This window comes from Panthera uncia, chromosome B1 (assembly GCF_023721935.1).
Source record: "Panthera uncia isolate 11264 chromosome B1, Puncia_PCG_1.0, whole genome shotgun sequence".
Classification (NCBI taxonomy): domain Eukaryota; kingdom Metazoa; phylum Chordata; class Mammalia; order Carnivora; family Felidae; genus Panthera; species Panthera uncia.
In genome coordinates, this window is record NC_064811.1 from 31632967 (window position 1) to 31654400 (window position 21434).

At 41.8% G+C, this 21434-nt stretch overlaps 1 protein-coding gene across 4 annotated transcripts in view; it reads left to right on the forward strand.

Moving 5' to 3' along the window:
* FAM114A1 (family with sequence similarity 114 member A1) overlaps window positions 1-21434 on the forward strand; it is a 112207-nt gene that overhangs the window by 70991 nt on the left and 19782 nt on the right. For 2 of the 4 annotated variants that reach the window (XM_049631956.1, XM_049631957.1), the window contains exons 4-8: window positions 7179-7292; window positions 7418-7521; window positions 10299-10433; window positions 14273-14425; window positions 20594-20717. In XM_049631956.1, coding sequence (XP_049487913.1) covers window positions 7179-7292; window positions 7418-7521; window positions 10299-10433; window positions 14273-14425; window positions 20594-20717 — 630 coding nt within the window. Of the gene's footprint in view, window positions 1-7178; window positions 7293-7417; window positions 7522-10298; window positions 10434-14272; window positions 14426-20593; window positions 20718-21434 lie in introns of those variants that run through there. The other 2 variants (XM_049631958.1, XM_049631959.1) reach the window with 2 other exon arrangements.

Consider the following 21434-nt stretch of genomic DNA (forward strand, 5'->3'; position numbering starts at 1 on the left):
GTGACATCACTGATCGTGTGAAAATTCTCCAGGATCATTAATACAGACAATTATAGGATGATAGGGCAGTGCATAGAGTTTGTTCACAATCTATGAATAAGACCGAGGGGTTAATGAATGTCTGTTTAACTGCCAGGCACGTGCTATCGGTTCAGAGACATTTCTTGTCAATTTTGAACCTAAAAAGAAGTGAGTATCTGACTACGGAGTGGACACCAAGCCTTAGAAGGAAGGCTTTCCCAGAAGGAAGGTGGAATGGATCCTCCTTTTGCTGCACTGATGTTTGCTTTAGTTGAGCACAGCCAACATCATCTGTGTTTTTCTGAACAACTACAACTCACGACTTTTTATACTGTCTTGAATTCCTTGATAGAAGTTGGAGATGCAGCCAATATTTTTAAACTGTTGTATTTCTCAGGGCACCTGGGTGGCTCAGTCGGTTAGGCATCCGACTTTAGCTTAAGTCACTCACCTTTGGTGAGTTCGAGCCCCGTGTCAGGCTCTGTGCTGACAGCACAGAGCCTGGACCTTCTTCAGATTCTGTGTCTCCTTCTCTCTGCCCTCTCTCATTTATATTCTGTCTTTCTCTGTGTCTCAAAAATAAATAAATGAACAAACAAACATTGAAAAAAAAAGTTTTAACTGCTGTATTTCTCAAAAACTCACCCAGAGTTTAAACTGATGCAACTTTCAGAAGACCAATTAGCATTATCCGTAAAATTTTAAATGCACATACCTTCTAGCCCAGTAGTTCTACTGCTGATCCTATGAAAAAATTCATTAATATATAAAAAGATGTTCAATACAGAATTCACTCAGCAAATGCTTACTGTTCCAGACACTATTCTAAGCACTGGAGATAAGGCAGTGAGCACATGACACAAAGACCCTTGCCCTAGCAGGGCTTACATATGACTGGAAGGAGACAGACAATAGACAATATACATAATAAATAGGAAATTGTATAGAGGGCTAGAAAGTGTAAGTCTCTGAGAAACACAAAGTGGAGTAGGGAGCACAGGTTAAGGTTTTAAAATGGTGGTGAGGGACAGGTCTCAGGGAGGTGATAACGGAGCAAAGACCTGAAGGAGGTGAGGGAGTTGGCCAGGCATATATGAAAAACTTAAAACGCCTCAAGTATCCATCCACAGAGCATGTTAGCTATTTGGATGTAGTGCAATGTAGATGTTCGGAAGAATAATCTATGCAACCATTAAGCTTTTTTTTAAGGCTTATTTATTTTTCTAGAGAGAGAGACAGAGCACAAGAGAGGGAGGAACAGAGAGAGAGGGAGACACAGAATCTGAAGCAGGCTCCAGGCTCGCAGCTGTCAGCACAGAGCCTGACATGGGGTTTGAATTCACGAACCGTGAGATCTTACCTGAGCCAAAATCAAGAGTCAGACGCTTAACTGACCGAGCCACCTAGGCGCCCCTCTATGCAACCATTAAAAAGAATGAGGTAGGGGCACCTGGGTGGCTCAGTTGGTTAAGCGTCCAAGTCTTAATTTTGGGTCAGGTCGTGATCTCACGGTTCGTGAGTTCGAGCCCAGCGTCGGGCTCTGCACTGACAGCACAGAGCCTGCTTGGGATTCTCTCTCTCCCTGTCTCTCTCTGTTATTCCTCTGCTCGTGTGCTGTCTCTCTCAAAATAAATAAATAAACACTGAAAAAAACAAACAAACAAAAAAGAATGAGGCAGATGAGTGTTGTAGGTCAGATGCCTGGGGGAGACACAGGCAGAAGTTAGACTGTGGGAGTTCCACTGTGAAGTGCTCTCAGGATCAAGCCTTGCAGGAGAGTGAAGGATTGGGAAGCAGAACTGGGCCATCAGAGAAGCTGAACTGCAATGCAGGTTTTTCAGAGGCCTCAGTTTGTCCCCTAGGGAGCGGCGGAGGAGGTGGGGGGTAGGGTCAGGATGACTCTCCAGAGATGTCCCCCATAATGCACAGGGCACCACACTCGGCCCCTACCACCACCTGCACGTGCCGTATATTCTGAAGTAGAAGAAGCCTGGTCCGGAACACTTCTACATAGGTATATGCTTTTTAAAAATGTTTCATGAAAAAAAATCACAGGAAACAAATAAGGGTTGTTATCTTTAGAAGGAAATGGGGGACCAGGGGCGCAGAGAGGAAGGTACGGTAACTTAAAGTCTTTCAAGAGCTCCAAGCACTTTTCCTTTTTGAAGTTCCTCTTGTATCACAGCAAATGTAATGAAACACAGCCATATGCCTCATTAAATATATAATTTACAGGGGCGCTTGGATGGCTCAGTCAGGTTAGTATCTGACTCTTGATTTCAGCTCAGGTCGAGATCTCACGGTTTGTGGGATCGAGCTCCATGTCAGGCTCTGTGCTGACAGTGTGGAGCCTGCTTGGGATTCTCTCTCTCAACCTCTCCTTCTGCCCCTCCTCCTCTTGTGCTCAAGTACTCGCTCTCTCGCTCGCTCGCTCTCAAAAATAAAATAAACATTAAAAACTTCTAAAGTAAATAAATACATAATTTACATATGACTATGTAAGAGTTGAATTCATTTGAACTGTAGCTGACCCATTGACCTAATATCACATTTTGAATACATTTAAGTAAGTATTGATTAATTTCTATTTCCAATTTGCATATTTTCCTTTCTGTCTTTTAGAAGCAACATTTTTTTTCAGGTCTTAAACATTTCCATAGGCTTTTATAAGCTCATAGACTCTACTGTCTATTATGTTAGTAAGTCACCAGAAGTAGTCTAGGGAGAAAGAGACTGGCCCACCTTCTGTTGTCTGTGATTCTAAACTCTTTGAATTTGGTCATATAAATGTTTTTGTTTTAAAAATCAACCAGATATATCAGGAAAGTGAAATTATGAGTTTTTTTTTAAGTTTCTTTTATATATATCCATTTCTTAAAAATAAAGAAATGGAAAAGAAGGAAACATTGTATTAAAAATTAAAATAGGGGGAGTCCTCTGAATGAATTAGCTGGTCCCCTGCGTGCATGGGCTTTACCATATGGGACCAGTAGAAAGTACTCATGGAGGGGCACCTGGGTGGCTCAGTTGGTTAAGTGTCTGACTTTGGCTCAGGTCATAATCTCAAGGTTCATGAGTTCAAGCCCCACATCGGGCTCTTTGCTGTCTGTGCAGAATCCACTTCGGATCCTATGTCTCCCTCTTTCTCTACCCCTCCTGGCTCACACTCGGTCTCTCAAAAATAAATAAACATTAAAAAAAAAAAAAGAAGAAGAAAGAAAATACTTGTAGAGTTAGCCAGTCATCCAGGGTGCTGCAGAGAACTACTCTTGCTTCCCTAAGTTACCTCTTGGCAACAAATTAGTTTCTTCCTCCACAAAGAGGGGAGACCTCGCTTTAATGGGTTTTAATCTTGGTGGAACTCACAAAATAATGGCTTGATGATATCATGTGCTTTTTGAGGGAAAAGAAAATTAAACTGGATGTATAAGATAACACCACACAGCATCTAGGATCTGTGCCTGCACAGCATGGGGATGATTCTAAAAACATCACACCTGCCAACCCCTGACTGAAAGGGGCAAAATTAGAAGAAGATTTCACTCCAGAAGTGGCCTTTGCCTTGCTGTCTAGTCAAGGTAAGGGAAGTCCAGTAATTTTAGCATAAGCTAGTTTTTTAAAAATAAAAAATCAGATCAAGGATCTGATTTCCAAGAAGTTATAGAAATGGGACTAAAATGACATCTAATCCACTGTAAATGGCATATAAAACCTTCTTAATATAGCATAGTGGTTAAGTGTGTAAATTCTAGAGTTAGGACTGGGTTCAAAACCTGCCTCTGCAGGTTTGGGACCATGGGCAAATTATTTCATGTCACCAATATCTCAGTTTTCTCCATTGTGAAACAGGCATAATAGTATCCCTTATCTCATAGTGAGAAGATTAAATGAGATAATTTACTTTACTAGAAATAATTAGTCCAGTGCCTGGGACATAGTAAGTGTTCAAAAAATGTGGGCCGATACCAAGGGTATCATGTATTTCTCCTTGGTGATTTTATAGAACCCTGGGAGATAGATGTTACAATCCCCCTTTCAAAGAAGACACAACAGTAGAGACTCAGAGGTTAAGTAACTCATGTAGATCACACAACTAATAAATGATGGAACCAAAATTCCTCCACAAGACTTCAGACTCCTAAGTTTAAGATGTTTACCACTAGGGTATAGGTGAGAAATTAAACACCAGCCAATCATTTAACATTTGCTTTAAAATGATACCATATCACAGCATATGTACAACATTATTTTGTTTTTCATTTATTTATTTATTTTTTATTAGAGAGAGAGAGAGAGAGAGAGAGAGCGCGCGCAGGGGAGAGGGGCAGAAGGAGAGAGAGAAAATATTAAGCAGTCTCCATGCTCAGCTCCAGAGCCAGTCACGGGACTTGATCCTACAACCCTGGAACCATTCCCTGAGCCAAAATCAAGGTGGGGTGCTCCACTGGCTGAGCCACCCAGGTGCCTCATTGTATAACATTCTTATCTTCTTTGCAATATTCACCTATTTTTGCTGCAATAAGTCCAGGGGTAAAGGATATTCCATCTTTAGACCCATGGAATTTGAAGGAATTTTATTTCTTTGAGGATACTTAGGGTTCACAATGAAGTGTGAGGAATCCATGATTATACACTATAGTATTATTCGTATTTGTTGTTGTTGTTGTTTTTCTGCTATTGGTAGAACCTAATCAGTATCTCTGAGAATGAATCACTCACAGTCAAAAGGCAAAAATGATTCCATATATTACTTCCTTGTTCTGGGCACTAGATGTCACACTAAGTAAAGTTTTAGAAGTTATTCTTCAAAGTAGGGTGTGGCATCATTAAACCTTATCTGTGAAGAACCATAGCTTTCTAATTTTAGTAGAATGCACTAATGATGTACTTTCACTAACAAAAGAATTCAGAAAGAATTGTTTATCAGAAAATATAATTGGGGCAAACTTAAATATGTGCAATTCTTTGTATATCAATTATACAAAGGAAAGCTGTGGGCAGTATTGGGTGGGGGGGTATGGATGGGTGTGTGTGTGTGTAAGTGAGTGTGTGCATAGGTGTGGGTGTGTGGGTGTTTAGGTATGTGGGTGTGTGAGTGAGTGTGGGTGTATAGGTGTGTGTGTGTGTAGGTGTGTGTGTGTACGTGACTGTGGGTGTATAGGTGTGTGTGTGTGTGTGTGTGTATGAGTAGCTGGAGTAGCAACGTAGTGTCATGTGTATTAAACAGACACATCCCATTTATCTGAACACAAAAATGGTATTTCCTTCCAGAAACAAAGTAACTTTTCTAGAGGCAATTTATGCGGACATACCCCTAATCATGTATGTTCTGAGATGGTGAGAAGCTGTTCTTCCCTAGGAAAAGAATCAGAGATGGTCCTCACATGAAAGGGGTATAAAAGGTGAAATAGGAGATAATGACAGTGTGGTCCATTAAATCCTGCATGTTCTCGAGGAAGGATGTGGAATCATCTTTCTTATATGGCTTTCTCAAAGAAAATGTAGCAGACTCCTCCCTGTCTTCTCCAACTCAGTTATGCCTTTATGTTAGCCCTCAGAAATCTCAATGAGAATCCTATTTGAGATTTGTATGTATATTCTTTCCTTTTGGAAAATATGTGTGTTTTTAAAATATGGCAAGTAATATGGACTCATACGTAAATAGGCTAGATGGTATCTTGTAACTTGAAGGTGTGACTGAAACTTCAATAAATTTCCATTGAAATGCTTGGAATTTACTAGAAGCTAAAGAGAATGAGTTCAAGCCTTAGTTTTAGCAGTTATAGGTCATGTTTGTTCCAAGTAACTTGATAATGAATTTGAACTGTATCTAATGAGCTGCGCATGAATATAGACATATGTTTCTTGTGAAATTAATGTTTTAAACATTGTAAATAATGTTATTTAAGTTTCCCTGTTTTCTAGATAGTGTATAATGACAGGTGGTTTCCACTGGATGTAATTAGTCCTCTGGTAAATATTAGTGCCCTGATTATGTTAAGATCACTCTGATAAATAAAGTTACAACTGATAAAATACTACTATTTGGGTTTGGGAGTCATCTGTGTCTTTCTCTTATTCAGGAGATGGACAGTGGGTCATTTTAATGGTGCTTTCTAAGACTAGGTGGTTCTCTTTGGCTCTCAAATCCTGCCATGACTTGGGATTTTTTTTCCCCCACATATTAATATTGCTGCTGCCTTTGGTTTTAGCAACCTGATGTTGCCTGGGTCCCTGGTGAAATTGTTTTCCCTTTCTTCCTGCGATGCTAAGGGGGAGGTGAGTGCTGGGACAGTGGCATCCCAGGCTGTTTCTCCAAAAGAACTCAAAAAGCCATTTTAGGACAGTCAGTAGACCATTAATTTTTGTGTTCAGTGGGAACTTGAGAAAAGCTGTGGTTCATCATGGGGGCCTCTAAGGAGAAAAATTAATTGCTCCAGAATAAAATGTAGCCAAGACTATTTCTCTGTCAGGCCAGGGGTTGTTTGTGTGTGTGGCACACAGTGCTTGGATGAAGAGGTCAGCTCTGTGTTTACCAAATAGTTATTGAACACCCACTGTGCTGGGCTCTGGAGACTATAGGCATCTTGGCCCTGCTCAGATGGCGTAAAGCCAGTGTTCTTCAGCCTGGCCGACGACTGTAGGAGCTTGCATGCGGACCGTTACTGCTTAGGACAACGGGCAGAGCCACTGGGTGCTCTTCCTGGTTTGCTCACTGATTGGGCTTTTGATTTTGACACGTCAGCTCCAGACCTTGCACTCTCCGCACTGAAAGAATGACTAACACTTTGAAAGAGCATGCTGGGCCTCACGCGATTTCAGTTCGGTGACTATTAATTGAGTGTCTGTGACCGGGCTAGGCCTGCAAGGAATTCAAAACTGAATGATGCATGCCTGTTTTGAGGAGTTTAGAAAAGAGTAAAGAGGAAAAGACAGGGATCCTATTCACAGATATCTTGGATTTGGAATCCCAGGTTGCTAAGCAGACCGTCTGAGAAACAAATGAGAGGGATTGCAAAGTCCATGCTGTTAACCACTACATGCTCTTACAACCGGGGTATACGCCTACAGCTTACAACAGCTCTGGAACATGAGCTATCGAATTGCAGACCGTGGGTTTCTATTGTATTGGGAACGGTATTTTTATTTCCTGGCAGGTCATGGATTGACAGCAGTCAAGGAAAAAGCAGGAGCCACACTACGGATTCATGGTGTAAACTCCAGCTCTTCTGAAGGGGCCCAACCTGATACCGAAAGTGGAGTCCCTCAAAGTGAGCGATCTGTTTATCTGGGGGCTTCTTGGACTTCAGCCGTATCGCACTATGTGCGCAAATAGAAGATTTCTAAGTTCGGATCAGTAGACTGAACTCTAAGAGGATGTTTCTCTCCTTACTAGCAGATGTGGCCACAGATCAGAGTCCCACAGAAAGCCCACCCACTTCTCCCTCATCCGGGTCTCGGGGCATGCTGTCCGCCATCACCAATGTGGTTCAAAACACAGTAAGTCGTTAGCTGCTTCCTCTGATTTCCCTGGTCTCTCCCAGCGCCTTCTTTTGATATCTGTGTTTACCCGTGACCTAGATACATCAGAGAAAAGATGGTCTTGCTCATAACTTTGGACTATGGTTTTGTTATGCTTTCTCCTACAGAGTAGGCGTAACCTTGGCACCAAAATAATAAGAGCAAATGAAATACATTTTATGTTTAAAAGAAAGGACTGCTCAGAAGGAACGTTTTCAGTCTGCTGTAACAGTGTCCTTTCCAACAGCTGCAAGGACAGCCTCCGGCTGGGGAGGAGAGAGGGCTCTTTCTTAGAGCTGAGACAGCTGGTTTTCTTCGATGGTCTATGTTTCTTAATCTTCAGTTTGAAGATTATAAAGCCATTCAGATACAAAAAAAAAAAAAAATGCTGGTAAGGAATTGGAAACAACATCCTGAGATGTTTCTGAAGTGTTTCCAGATAACTAAGACCAACATTCTTCCCCCATCTTAACCTCCCATTCTTACTCTCCCCATTCCTTAAATAACCCTAAGTTTATCCCCTGCCCCAGATCCCTGTCTGCCTCTTCAAGAAGCTTATTATTGGCAGCAAAACACTGATGAATAATGAAAAAGCGGGGAGGCACCCCAGATGAGATGATACAGCTAGCCGGTCTTCAGTGTCAGGAAGAAAAGGTTTCTTTTCTGCTGTGTAAAAACCAACCAACTACTTTTTCTAGAAGTATAGTTGATGTCCAATTTATTCATTCATTCATTTAAAAAACAAAAAGGTGGGGGCACCTGGGTGGCTCAGTCGGTTAAGCGTCTGACTTTGGCTCAGGTCATGATCTCACCGTTGTTGAGTTCGATCCCTGTGTCAGGCTCTGTGCTGACAGCTCAGAATCTGGAGCCTGCTTGGGATTCTCTCTCTCTCTCTCTCTCTCTCTCTCTCTCTCTCCCGCTCCCTCTCTCTCTCTCTCTCTCTCTCTCTCTCTCTCTCTCTTTGCCCCTCCCTTGCTCACGCTCTGTCTCTCTCAAAAATAAACATTAAAAAAAACTTAAAAGAAAAAAGGTAATCAGCCCTCACTATGTGCCAGGAACTATGCTAGATGCTGGGCATATGTGGACAAACAAGAGGGCACAACATCCTGGAAGACAGAGCCAACTCAAAGGCGAGTACAGTGCAATGTGGGAAGAAGAGGAAGCCGTAGACACACGTGTGAAGTCGTCTTACCGGACTTTGGGGTCAGAGCATGCCAGAATTAGAAAATGCGTGCTCTCCTCCTTGCAACTCAAGGCCCTCTAGACTAAGTAGGCTGAATGAGAAGCAGCAAATGTGTTTTAGGAGTCAAACAGCAACACGTGTCCAGTATGCCTACATGTGGAGGGGGTCGGGTTGGGGATGGGGCGGAGCTCTTTCACATCCCTGGTCGTAGGAAATGAGTTCATCGTCTCCCTGAGTGACAGCGCAGGGCACTCTGAGTTTGTCTTCAGCACCCTCAATTCCTTTCTGTGTTCTCTCCTACCTTCTGGTACTTTCTTTTCCCAAGTTCCAGACACTCCCACCAGCTTTGCCTTTAATCAAAGTCTCCATGTCCTTCTTTCTCCCATTTTATTCTCTACTGAATAATCCCTCGTAGAATGTTAAAAGACATAAATCAAATCATGCAAAAGTATGAATTGTGATATCCCATAGTCCTTCCACAATATACGTGTGTTAAAATCTGTTTTCTGATGTGCATACTGAATGGCCCCCAAATCTGAAAACAGCGTCTAAATGTCCAAGATGGAAATGACTACTAAAGTATATTAACTCAGCGAAGCCTAATATTGCTAATGAAGCAATAATTATGAAGACTGGAAAATGTACACAGGCAATAATATCTTAATAAAATATAATGTGTATAGTTCATGTAAGGCAGAAAAAACACAGATGTGTGCATAGTATAATTGCAGTTGTGTAGTTGAACAGAAGCTGTAAAGAAATGTAAGCAGTTCTATTTATATGAACAGTTTATGTGAGTAAATCTTGGTTGTTTTAATCTTTCTTTTTTAAGGAAAACAATGGCTGACAAGAGGATTTGCAGGATCATTGTATGATGGAACAGTTTCTTTTTTTTTCCAATATATGAAATTTATTGTCAAACTGGTTTCCATACAACACCCAGTGCTTATCCCAAAAGGTGCCCTCCTCAATACCCATCACCCACCCTCCCCTCCCTCCCACCCCCTGATGGAACAGTTTCTAAAGGCAGCCGTATATGGAAATCAACCTGTCTTATTTCATGGATATACTAATTATAGGCAGTTAATGCTAGTTTCTGAAAGTATGCAAGGGCCATCTGAAACAGCCTGAGGGTCCCATAGTCCAAGGCCCTAGATTAAAGAATTTGCTAAATTGGCAAGAGTATTTGACATTTTAATAGACTGCTCCAAACAACTCTGTTACTCTGGTTAACATTCTTTCAAACAAAAACAGTAATGGGATCACCTATTAATTTCATGTCTTAGATACATATTCTATTCATACACATAGAGCCAGTAAAAATTAATCCCAAATATGCTTTGGTTTTTCCTAAGTGTCCTTTTTAAATAATATTGTATGCCCTACAAATTATATGCCATATGCCCTTCCAAGGAAAAGAAAACAGCATTAAAAGGATGTTAAATCCCTGATGAGAAAAAATTGTGACTTCATATTGATTTTAATATTTGCACATAGTGCCTTCTGCGAGTTTCTGACTGCTGTGAAATTGCAAAAGGCAAAAGCTAATCTCATGTGATTATCTCATCTGCAGGGTAAAAGCGTCTTAACGGGTGGTCTGGATGCTCTGGAATTCATCGGTAAGAAAACCATGAATGTCCTTGCGGAGAGTGACCCAGGCTTTAAGCGGACCAAGACACTCATGGAGAGAACCGTTTCCTTATCTCAGGTGGGATTATATACTTTTGCCATCCTTTCTTTCAGTCAGTAAAGTAAATACCTTTTTATTTATCTTTTTTAATAGGTATTTTAAAGCATGTGATTTAAATTCAAATGACCTAAGACAGTAGAGAATGAAAATTGAGTTTCTAATGCACCTGTTCCCCAGTCACTGGGTTCCTCATGGGAAGCAAACGCTGTTAACAGCTTCTTATGGATTCCGTCAGAATTATCATATAGCTATAGATATGGGTATAGACATAGAGATACAGATACATATATACTTTTGCAGACAAATGGTAGCATGCTAACCATACCCATTTGTACCTTGCTTTTTAATCACTTAATAATTTCTTGAAGATTATTACATTTTTGCCATTTGTCTTAGTCCACACAGGCTGCTACAACAAAATATAAGACTAGGTTTCTTATAAGCTACAAACATTGATTTCTCATAGTTCAGGAGGCTGGGAAGCCCAAGATCAAGGTGCTGGCAGATTTCAGTGTCTGGTGATGGCCCATTCCTGGTTCATAGATAGCCATCTTCTCATCTTCTCACTGTGTCTTCACATGGTAGAAGGGGCAAGAAGCCCTGTGGGGGCTCTTTTATAAGGACACTAATCCTATTCGTGAGGGCTCCACCCTCATGACCTAATCCCCTCCCAAAGGCCCTACTTCCAAATACCATCACATTGGGGATTAGGTCTCAACCTATGAATTTGGGGAGCGGGGCACCGGGGTGGCTCAGCTGGTCGTGTCCAACTTCAGCTCAGGTCATGATCTTACAGCCCTGTGAGTTTGAGCCCCATGTCAGTCTCTGCCCTGACAGCTTGGAGCCTGGAGCCTTCTTCAGATTCTGTGTCTCCCTCTCTCTCTCTCTCTGCCCCTCCCCGACTGTGTGCTTTTGCACACACGCGCGCTTTCTCTCTCTCTCTCAAAAATAAATAAATAAACTTAAAAACTGAATTTTGGGGGGACACAAGCATTCGGTTGAAAGCATCATTGTATGTATTCCAGCTCTACTACTTTCTAGCCACATGACCTTGAGCAGGTTACTTAATTCTTCTGTGCCCTGGTTTACTCGCCTGTGCACTGGGTGCAACATCAATACCTACTGATAGCTTTGACGTAAAGATTCAATGAGTTGGAAGAGTACTGGACTCTTAGCAAACACTCAGGAACGGTAGTTATTGTTGTTGTATTACTCTGTGTCAATATAATAGGTGGAAATGGCATCTCCTTGGAGTTTTAATTTATAGTCCTCTTACTATGTGCAAGGATGGGCCTCTCTTCTCACACTTCAAGTTTTAAAGTTTTCCAACCCTCCTTGGGAAATACAATATGAAGAATTGAATCTGTGGCACCTGGCTTGTACAGTCGTTTTGGCATGTGACTCTTGATCTTGAGGTCATGGGTTTAAGACCCATGTTGAACGTAGAGCTTACTTAAAAAAAAAAAAAAAGAATTTAATCTGTTTTGCTTACCTATAGTAAAGAAGTTAAAAGTAGTATTTATTTTCTTTTCCAAGTATAAAATCCTAATAGTGAACTTGCTTTTTCAGATGGCACATGCCCAGTTCATGCTCCGCAGTGCGGACATGCTCCTGGTCCCTTCCTCCGTGACAGGCGGATACGCCAGGTCTGTCTCTGCCTTCCTGAAATCAGGAGCAGCTGATACAGCCCCAGATTTCATAAATTTCATAGGCAGGACAAACATACTTTCTCCTGGCTCAACACTAGGAAGCCACTAAGGAGCCATCACTGACATCATGTTAGTGGCAGTTCCTGAAAAGCTTTTGTTTTAAGCTATTTCCTCTGGTCTCTTCCAGAGTAACCTTCATATAACCACTCTGATATTACAGCTCAGGTCAGGACTTGGCAGGATCATCTAAACCACCAGCCTACCGATCCTGCAAAAGAAAATACATTTGTACTAATCAGATAATTAATACCAGATATTGCAAAATGAAAATGAGACTAAAACACCAACCCCCAAGGATCGATGTGGCTAAGAGCAAAAAAATCTAACTTTCGCTCCTGCAGCGTGAATGTCCCTGTTCAGGGACTCTCTAGATAGCTCTTTTCTGAGTCCATATCTTGTGGATCTGCCGTCCTAAAATCTTTACTTCCAGCCTCATAGAAGGGGAAGGAATATGGGAGGGCCAGGTAGGTAGGACACTTTAGGACTTCTCCCTGGAAGTGATATACGTCACTTTACCCTCATTCCTTTGGCCACAACTTCCACAGAGTCTACTTAATTCAACTCAAGGGGCTGAGAAATATAGTTCAGCTATGTGTCTAGGATAGAAAGGGTATTTGGTGAGCATGTAGGAATATTGTTGCCACAGGACTTATATATAAAATTTATATAGATACATACGTACGTACTATATATTACATATACACATGTACCTACATATAAGCCTATATATGTGTCTATATATAAGTATATATGTATAGATATAAATTCCATTCTAGTTAAGAAGGTGATAATGTGGGGGAAATGTGACCGAGTCCAGAAACTGGCTAACTATGCTTCTTTGGTTGAAATTCACATACCTCTAAAATGGAGAATTTCAGGGCGCCTGGGTGGCTCAGTCGGTTGAGCGTCCGACTTCAGCTCAGGTCATGATCTCACAGTCCATGAGTTTGAGCCCTGCATCGGGCTCTGTGCTGACAACTCAGAGCCTGAAGCCCACTTCAGAATCTGTGGGCTCTCCCTCTGCCCCTCCTCCACTCATACTCTGTCTCTCTCTCTCTCTCTCAAAATAAATAAACATTAAAAATTTTTTTTAAATCCCCAGTGGTAATTTGATGAGATTGTTTTGAAAATTTAAAATTCAGAGCTTGTACATATTAATGTTAAAGACAGATAGAGGGGAGAATTCTGTCTGCAGCCCAGTGAGTTTTTGGCTAAGCGCCTCAAGAACCCAAAAGGAGAAATGGGGTCGATTGTTTTATTGATGCACATTAAAAACCACAGTCTGTTCTTCCATGATCTTTCCCTTGTGAATTTGTGGTGGCCACTGTGTTTATGGTGCTCTCCATAGATACTAAAGAACCCTATAAACGTAATGCCCAGTAAACTTAATGAGGAATCAAATAAAAGATGCTTAGAATCACAGAAAGCAAGTGCAGGAAATTGGCAGTGACTGGGGGACTCGGTGTTCACTTTGCTCTCTTTATTTAATCAACAAAAAAAATAACTGGAGAGAAATGATCAACATGGAGAGGAACTCCATTCACAGTCCTACTTCTCCAGCATCAATAAGCTAATATTCTTCTTTATACTTAGTATCTGATGAGAAATACATTATGAGTTTATATTTTATTAATATTGTTCATCAAAGATGGTTAATAGCCACCCACATAAAATTTTTTAAAATAACACAACTCAGATCAAAGCAGACCAGCTTATGACTGCCTTGAGGTCTGCCTGGGTGCCGAAGTTGCAGTGAACCCTATCACAATAGATTAGACTTTCCTGGTGTGCATCGATTTGCTCGTTATAGATAATTTGGAGATTTTAGAAAATAAGAAAATTAATCACACACGGAAAACACTTCAGCGGAAACCACGGTTCAGCTTCTGATGTGCTTCTTTCCAATCCTGTTCCCAGGCATAGAATTTTTGCTTTGTCTTTTCATGTATATAATGAACATGGAAAACTCAAAGTGGAATATTATGTAAAAATTGTCAGTAGGATCAATCAAAGAATCATTGTGTTAGAAATTCCCAAGTAACTAAAACCTACTCTTCACAAATACAAAGCCAGCCCTTATCTCCCCTGATTCAGGAAATGAGGCTTCCCAGCATACACCCAGGGCACAAACACTGTGTATTTCTGCAGATGTTAAGAGAAGCCAAGGAGAAAGAGAAGCAGAGGTTGGCCCAGCAGCTCACGGCCGAGAGGACCGCACACTACGGGATGCTGTTTGATGAGTATCAAGGTTTGTCACACCTGGAAGCCCTGGAAATTCTGTCCAATGAAAGTGAAAGCAAGGTATGTCAGCCCTGCTCATGTATAATACCATGTTCACTGGGGCACCTGGGTGGCTCAGTTTGTTGAACGTCTTACTCTTGATTTCAGCTCAGGTCATGATCTCAGGGTCATGAGATCGAGCCCCGTGTCAGGCTCTGTGCTGGGTGTGGAGCCTGCTTAAGATTCTTTCTCTTCTCCCTTTGCCCCTCCCCCTGCTCATGCTCTCTCTCTCTAAAAAAAAAATAATAATAACAATAAATAAAATAAAATTCCATGTTCACTAATTTGTTTTCTTATACATGAGAGAAACTGGAAAATCTGCTGTTAAAATATCTCATGTTTAGGGCCTTGTTAGTAGTGTGCTAGGGTCACAGATATGATACAGTTTGATGACCCCTCATGCTCCATATTATTTCCTCTCTGTCCTATGCTAAGCTATTACCCCTTCCCGCCCCCAAGAAGGCCAGCAAAATAAGAGTCATCACTACCACACTTCATGGTGCCAAAGGTTGCTCAGAAACTTGCCTGTCAGGCTCCTGGCCCTGTGCTTCCTTTTGGTGATGTACCCAGACCAGCGATGCCCTACTAGGCCACATTGCCATATCCACCCAATGAAAACAAAGCAGCTGATGTTTCTTCCAGACTGCAGGGTTTTAATAGAGTTTTATGGGCTAAGTAGTGCTGTGTTCACCCATTCGTTAAAAAGCCTGGGCCACAAAAGGCAGGATTATCTTGCTGGGGGTTAAAGGTCTATTTGGGGGGCAGCTGGATGGCTCAGTTGGTTGAGCATCGGTCTTCAGCTCAGGTCATGATCTCACCATTCATGAGTTCAAACCCCATGCTGGACTCTGTGCTGACAGTTCAGAGCCCAGAGCCTGCTTCAGATTCTGTGTCTCCCTCTCTCTCTACCTCTACCCTGCTCTCACTCTGTCTCTCTCTCTCAAAAATAAATAAACATTAAAAAAAAAAAAAGTTCTATCTGGGAATGTTCCAGAATGGAAACCTGGGAATTACCTGATAGCCCTGTACATTCACATCCCCATCACTGTGATCTCAAGAAACAAAATAGAAACAGTAGAAATCAGCAGGGTTTGGGGATTTTTTTTAAAAGGATCTACATGGGGGGTGGGGGAGGGTAGTTATTGAGCAAATACTCATATGATACTTATATAGTCACTATTCTAAGTGCTTTAAAACTATTAATTCACTTAGTTATATATACAGCTCTTTTGCCTGGTGTCAGGCTGATTGTACTTTGGGGTGTTTTTCTGGCAGAGCCACAGGGTAGCACCCGCTGAACGTCCTGGGAGGGGCCATAGCTCATCTCAGTGACGTTCACTGGGGACAAGCAGGCCCCTGATGGCAAGAGGAACTTGGAAGTGAGCCTTACAGTAGAGGAGTGATTCTTAACTCTCTCTCGGCCATGTCCTCCATGTTTGCACTTGGAGGGGATACAGACATTCTTGATGCCCACCTAAGCCAGGAAACATGGCCTCTGCCCTATAAGAGGCAACCAAGAACCAAACAGGATGGAAATCCCCCTCCTTCCAGATGATTGAGTTATGTGTCACTTTTCTGTGTTTATTTCTTTTTTGTTGTTGTTATCCATGTGCCATCAGGAACAGTCTTGTGGTTAAACTGTTAAAGGGGGTAATTTTTTAAGAACAAAATCATGCCTCATATACAGTTACAAAATGAACATGAATTAAAGAATTTATTTAGCCTCTTAATTAAATGAAAGAACCAAGCAGATATTATAATTGGTTCAGGGGAAAAGCCAACACACATATTTATGTGGAGTAAAGCAATTTTGAAACCAGTGTGCAAATAGTCATAAACCACAGGAGGTGAGGCTGTTCCTCTGCTGGACAGAATCTATTCACACGTCTATAGACTAGAATTATTTTGCACTGCTCTCAGCTCGTGCAATCCATAGAGTTGTGAAGTTGCTCCCATAGACTCAGAATCAGATAACCTGGTAACGTGTGCTCTAGAAAATGTAGTTTTCCACTGTATCACAAATCTTTCCCTATAACAGCTGGGCTTCGAGTCAGACATTACGCGATCAAATGCCACTCAGTAGCTGTATGATTTTGGACCCATCTTACCTCAATCTCCTTATCTGTGAAATGGGATTAATAATAAAACCTACCTCATAGCAGCTTTAAAGAATTAAATGAGATAATCCATGTGAAGCCAGTTGCAGCTTGCTGAATAGATAATAAGTACTCAATAAATGTTAGCTGCCTTTTTATACATGTTTATGTATATGTGTATATAAGGTTGATGACATTTTATTTTTACATGCATTCTTATATGTGTGTGTATGTGTGTTGTTTTAATTAAAAACATAACACGGATGTGTGGTCTCTTGTAGTTATCATAGTGGTAGAGAGATTCCATTCTGGAGAGTTCCATTGCAGCTTTCAGCTGTGAAAGAGTCCCAGGTCCTTAGAAAAGAGCCCCAAACGACTGACGTTGCTAGGAAGGAGGTTTGGTCCCTGGAGGGATTCATTTCCCTCTGTTTACACACTGTTCTACAAGCTCTGCTTTTGTTCCCCCAGCCTAGAGATTTTTATAGATGCATAGTAGGGAATGCAGAACTTTTTCTTGGATTAGTAATGCGTTACCGGGTGCTATAAAAAAAAGTCCTAAAAATATATGGGTCAAATCAGTAGGCGTTATCCTCATTCTAGAACCGTCCAAGATGGGAGTGCCTGGTCATCAGGCAGCTTTCCTGAATTAGGGGTTCAGGAGCCACGCTCTGTCCATCTCATGGCTCCACTAGAGCCGTCCTGATGTTCACCTGCCTCGGGCAAGAATACAAATGGAGATCCTTACTGGGGTTGTCAGATTTAGCAAATAAAAATACAGGATGACAAGATAAGCTTTAACTTTTAATAAACAATGAATACTTCTTTTTAAAATGTTTTTAATGTTTATTTTTGAGAGAGAGAGACACACACACACACAAAGTATGAGCAGGGGAGGGATAGAGAGAGAGGGAGACACAGAAGCCAAAGAGGTCTCCAGGCTCTGAGCTGTCAGCACAGAGCCTGATGCAGAGCTCGAACTCACAAATGGTGAGATCATGACCTGAGCTGAAGTCAGACGCTTAACCGACTGAGCCACCCAGGCGCCCCAACAATGAATACTTTTTTAACGTAAATATGTCCTCTGCAATATTTGAGACACACACACTAAGAAAATATTCATCATTCAAATTTAACTAGACCTCCTCTACACACCAAATTCTTGGAAGTTAAAGGAGTTTTGAAACAAACTGTTAAAAAATATATATATTCTGTCATCCTACCCTAACAAATACACTTTTATAATGACTTTGAAGGCCTGGTTCCCATTCAGACTTCTCACACTCCTCACGTTTCCATACTACCCTCCTGCCTGCTCTCCTCTCTTTATTTCCAGCTATCTCTCACTTCAAGGGCTTTATATGTACATGTGAGGATACCATAGTTCAAGTTCCATCCACGCCACTGCTAACAGCCACCTCTTAGACCTAGGGGTGCATCCTCCAGTGGATGGTCCTGCCATAAGGAGCACATCCTGAGTAGAGATCCATACAGGCTGAGGGAGGGAAACTTTAGCAACTTTAGTACCTAGAGAGTGGTTTGGAAGAAGGAGTGTGGGCTCGGAGTGGGCACATCCCTTTGGCCCTGTGGACTCCCCTGTGTCTGAGTCTAGAGCATTGGATTCTACCATCTTCTAGGCCCTCTTTGTTGTCTTTATCCCACCAGCATAAGGACAGAAAGGTGTAGAGGGTACACTCCCATTTTTTAAGAGCCTTGACCTGAAAATGATACACATCACCTCTGCTGACCTTGCTATTGGCTAAAACATAGACACATTATATGGAAATATAAGGAATTATTATCATTACTATTCTACTAGATTGACTAGGATGGCAACAGGCATGACAATGTGATATACTATAAACCTTATGAAAAAAACTAATCATTTTAATTGCTATTATACACAATAGCTCACAAGAACGTAAGCAAGAATCTCCAAAATGGCACTCTATATTCCCTCTCAGGGAAAAGATTTACAAGGCAGACTGTCTACCCTTGTGTTCCCATCAACACTTAGCAGAATGCCAAGCATATAGTCAGCATTCTATGAATATTTATTGAGGAGCGCATGATTATTTATTATTGGATTGAAATAAAGATTCAATGCTCATCACCTTGGCATAATGGAATGAATTAGGAGGAAGCAAAAGAGATACTGTAGTAGAAAGACGCTGACAATAGATTCCTTTGCTAAAAAGAATCCTTTCCAAAGGATGCCCAACGCATACAACCCCAGTGCATTCCCTCCCAGAGGATGGCTCCCCTCCAGAAGACATGAGGAAACCATAATGCCCCACATTTTCACTAAGTGTTGTGCTCAAGCACATTTATTCAATAATTACCTTTTTTCTTTTACTCTTTGAAAACTGCTGTTTAAAAATATATCTGAATTGTAGGAATCTGATGTGGGCCTATCTAGGACCCTGAGACCTAATCATGAATATCTGAGCTGAGAAGAAGCTCTTAAAAGGTCAGAGCCAAAGGACGGGCGGGGGGGGGGGGGGGGCAGCCATCATGCAGGGTGCGTTTGCCTCCACCTGCTGAACTCCATGACTGATGGGTTTGTGTGGATGCCTTCCTGCCACGCTTCCTTCCGGAGCTCCTTGCCATTGCATTCTGTCCTCCTGATATACATGACAACTTCTAGGAAAATGTTTTCCTGGCATCCCTGATGCCCTCTCTAACCCTCTCGCTTACCCTGATGTGTGAATCTACAACCATAATGAATACGAAAACATATTCCAGGGGGCATTGCGGCTCCTCTGCTGGTTCTGGCTCCAGAGCAAGTGTTTGACCTGCAGAATGAAAACTTTACTACTTTACAGTCTTATGTCATTTTTTGTATGGTTTTTCCATGCACTATGGCCATTTTGAAAGTTCAAATCAGTCTTCAGATTCACAGAGAATGGCTGGCCATGTGTGCAAATAATTTTTAAGTGTTTACCGCGGTCAGTTTCAAAAGAGGGGCTCTGAAGACAATGAACAGGGAAGTTGTCAGCTCAAGCATCATCCTCTGTGAATTCTCCCTGCCCACCCTCTTGTCTCCCCAAGTGGGACTGAAGTCACCTCCCTGGTGCCCCACTGCCCCTCCATTCACATCTGTCATGGCCGTTAGCGGTTAGCCTGGGCTTTCCTCCTCTAGACTGCAAGATCTCTGAGAAGAAAAATGTCTCATGTGTTTTTGTAGCCCTGGTGTATAACCCACATCTAGCAAGTAATAATGTATGTATATCTGTATATGTAAAACATTTCTTTATGTGTTTGTTTATATGTATATGTATTATATATACATATGTTAATATTCTTTTATGTTAACATACATGACATATATGTAATTTCTTGACTGTCACTGTAAGTACTTTTAAATACATTATCTTATTTAACCCTCAAAACAACCTTACAAGGGAGATGCTATTAGAACCCATTTTACAGATAAGGAAGGAAAGACATGGAAAGGTTAAATAAATTATCCCAGGTCACACAATTCATAAGTGAGGGATTCATATTTGTTGTTTTGTTTTTTTTTTTAAGAGTGAGAGCAAGCAGGGAAGGGACAGAGGGAGAAAGAGAATCTTAAGCAGCCTCCATGCTCAGCACAGAGCACAGAGCCTGATGTGGGGCTCAATCCCATGACCTTGAGATCATGACCTGAGCTGAGATCAGGAGTCAGTCGATTAACTGACTGAGCCACCCGGGCGCCCCACGGGGCTCATCTTTGAATTCAGAGTTGACAACATGTGTGTTTTTAACCACTTGGCTACAAGAGCTGCCACCACAATTTACTTAGCGTCTGCCTTTTGCACCTGTGTCTCGTACTTCACGGTCACTATTTCATTTACGTCACAAAGGATCACAATGAAGTGTGGCTCTCCCTTTAAAGTTGTAAAAGCTGAGGCCCAGGGAGCTTATGTAACTCACCCAAAGTTGCAAGGTTCATAGGCAGTAAATCCAGCGTTAAACCTGGCATTGCCCCCCACCGCCCCCCCCACACACATCACCAATCGCCTGAGTCCTGGGAGAACTGGGGACGGCCCTGTGTAAATGTGACTAATGAGAAGAAAAGATGACAGTTACGCTGACCTATTTCTGTTTTCAGGTTCAGTCATTTTTAACATCGCTTGATGGAGAGAAGCTGGAACTCTTAAAAAACGACCTAATTTCCATTAAAGACATCTTTGCAGCCAAAGAATTGGAGAATGAAGAGAATCAAGAAGAACAAGGTAAAGGAAAATAACCGGTTAAACAGCAAAACAAAGTGTTGGTATGATCCTTCAGAAACGGCTAATAAACGCAGCCCTTTGAACAGGGAATGATTCAATGCAAGTGCCCCTCCTTCTCGTTTCCAGAACACTCTGTACATCTGCTCTTGTTATAGGAGCTGGTCACATTGATCTGTAGGGCGGGAACTCCTGACTGACGTATCTTCATTTCTCTGGTGGGCAGCACAGTTCCTGATACATCACGGCGCACAGTAAACGCGAATGGTCACATGGACCAAGAACGCAGTGCCCTGAGCAGGGCCCTGATGACTGGAGTTTATGCTCTGATATCTAATTTCGTATCTGCATGCAGTGGGCAGGGCTTTTCATGGATTTCTTCTTGTATTTTTCTTTTCTTTCTTTCTTTCTTTCTTTTTTTTTTTTTTTAAGAATTTATTTATTTTGGAGGGGCAGAGAGAGAGAGGGAGAGATGAGCATAGAGCCCAACGTGGGGCTCAATCTCACAACCCTATCATTACTTGAGCTGAAATCAAGAGTCGGACACTTAACCAGCTGAGCCACTCAGGCACTGCCTGAGAGTAATTTCTTACTGAGGTCATCACCTAGCACTGCAACCACAGTTGTTCAGGTTATGCTAACAGGCAACCATGGCCACACAGGCTGACTTCTCCTGGGACTCTCTCAAGGTCCCATTTGAAACATTTCCACCATTTACTG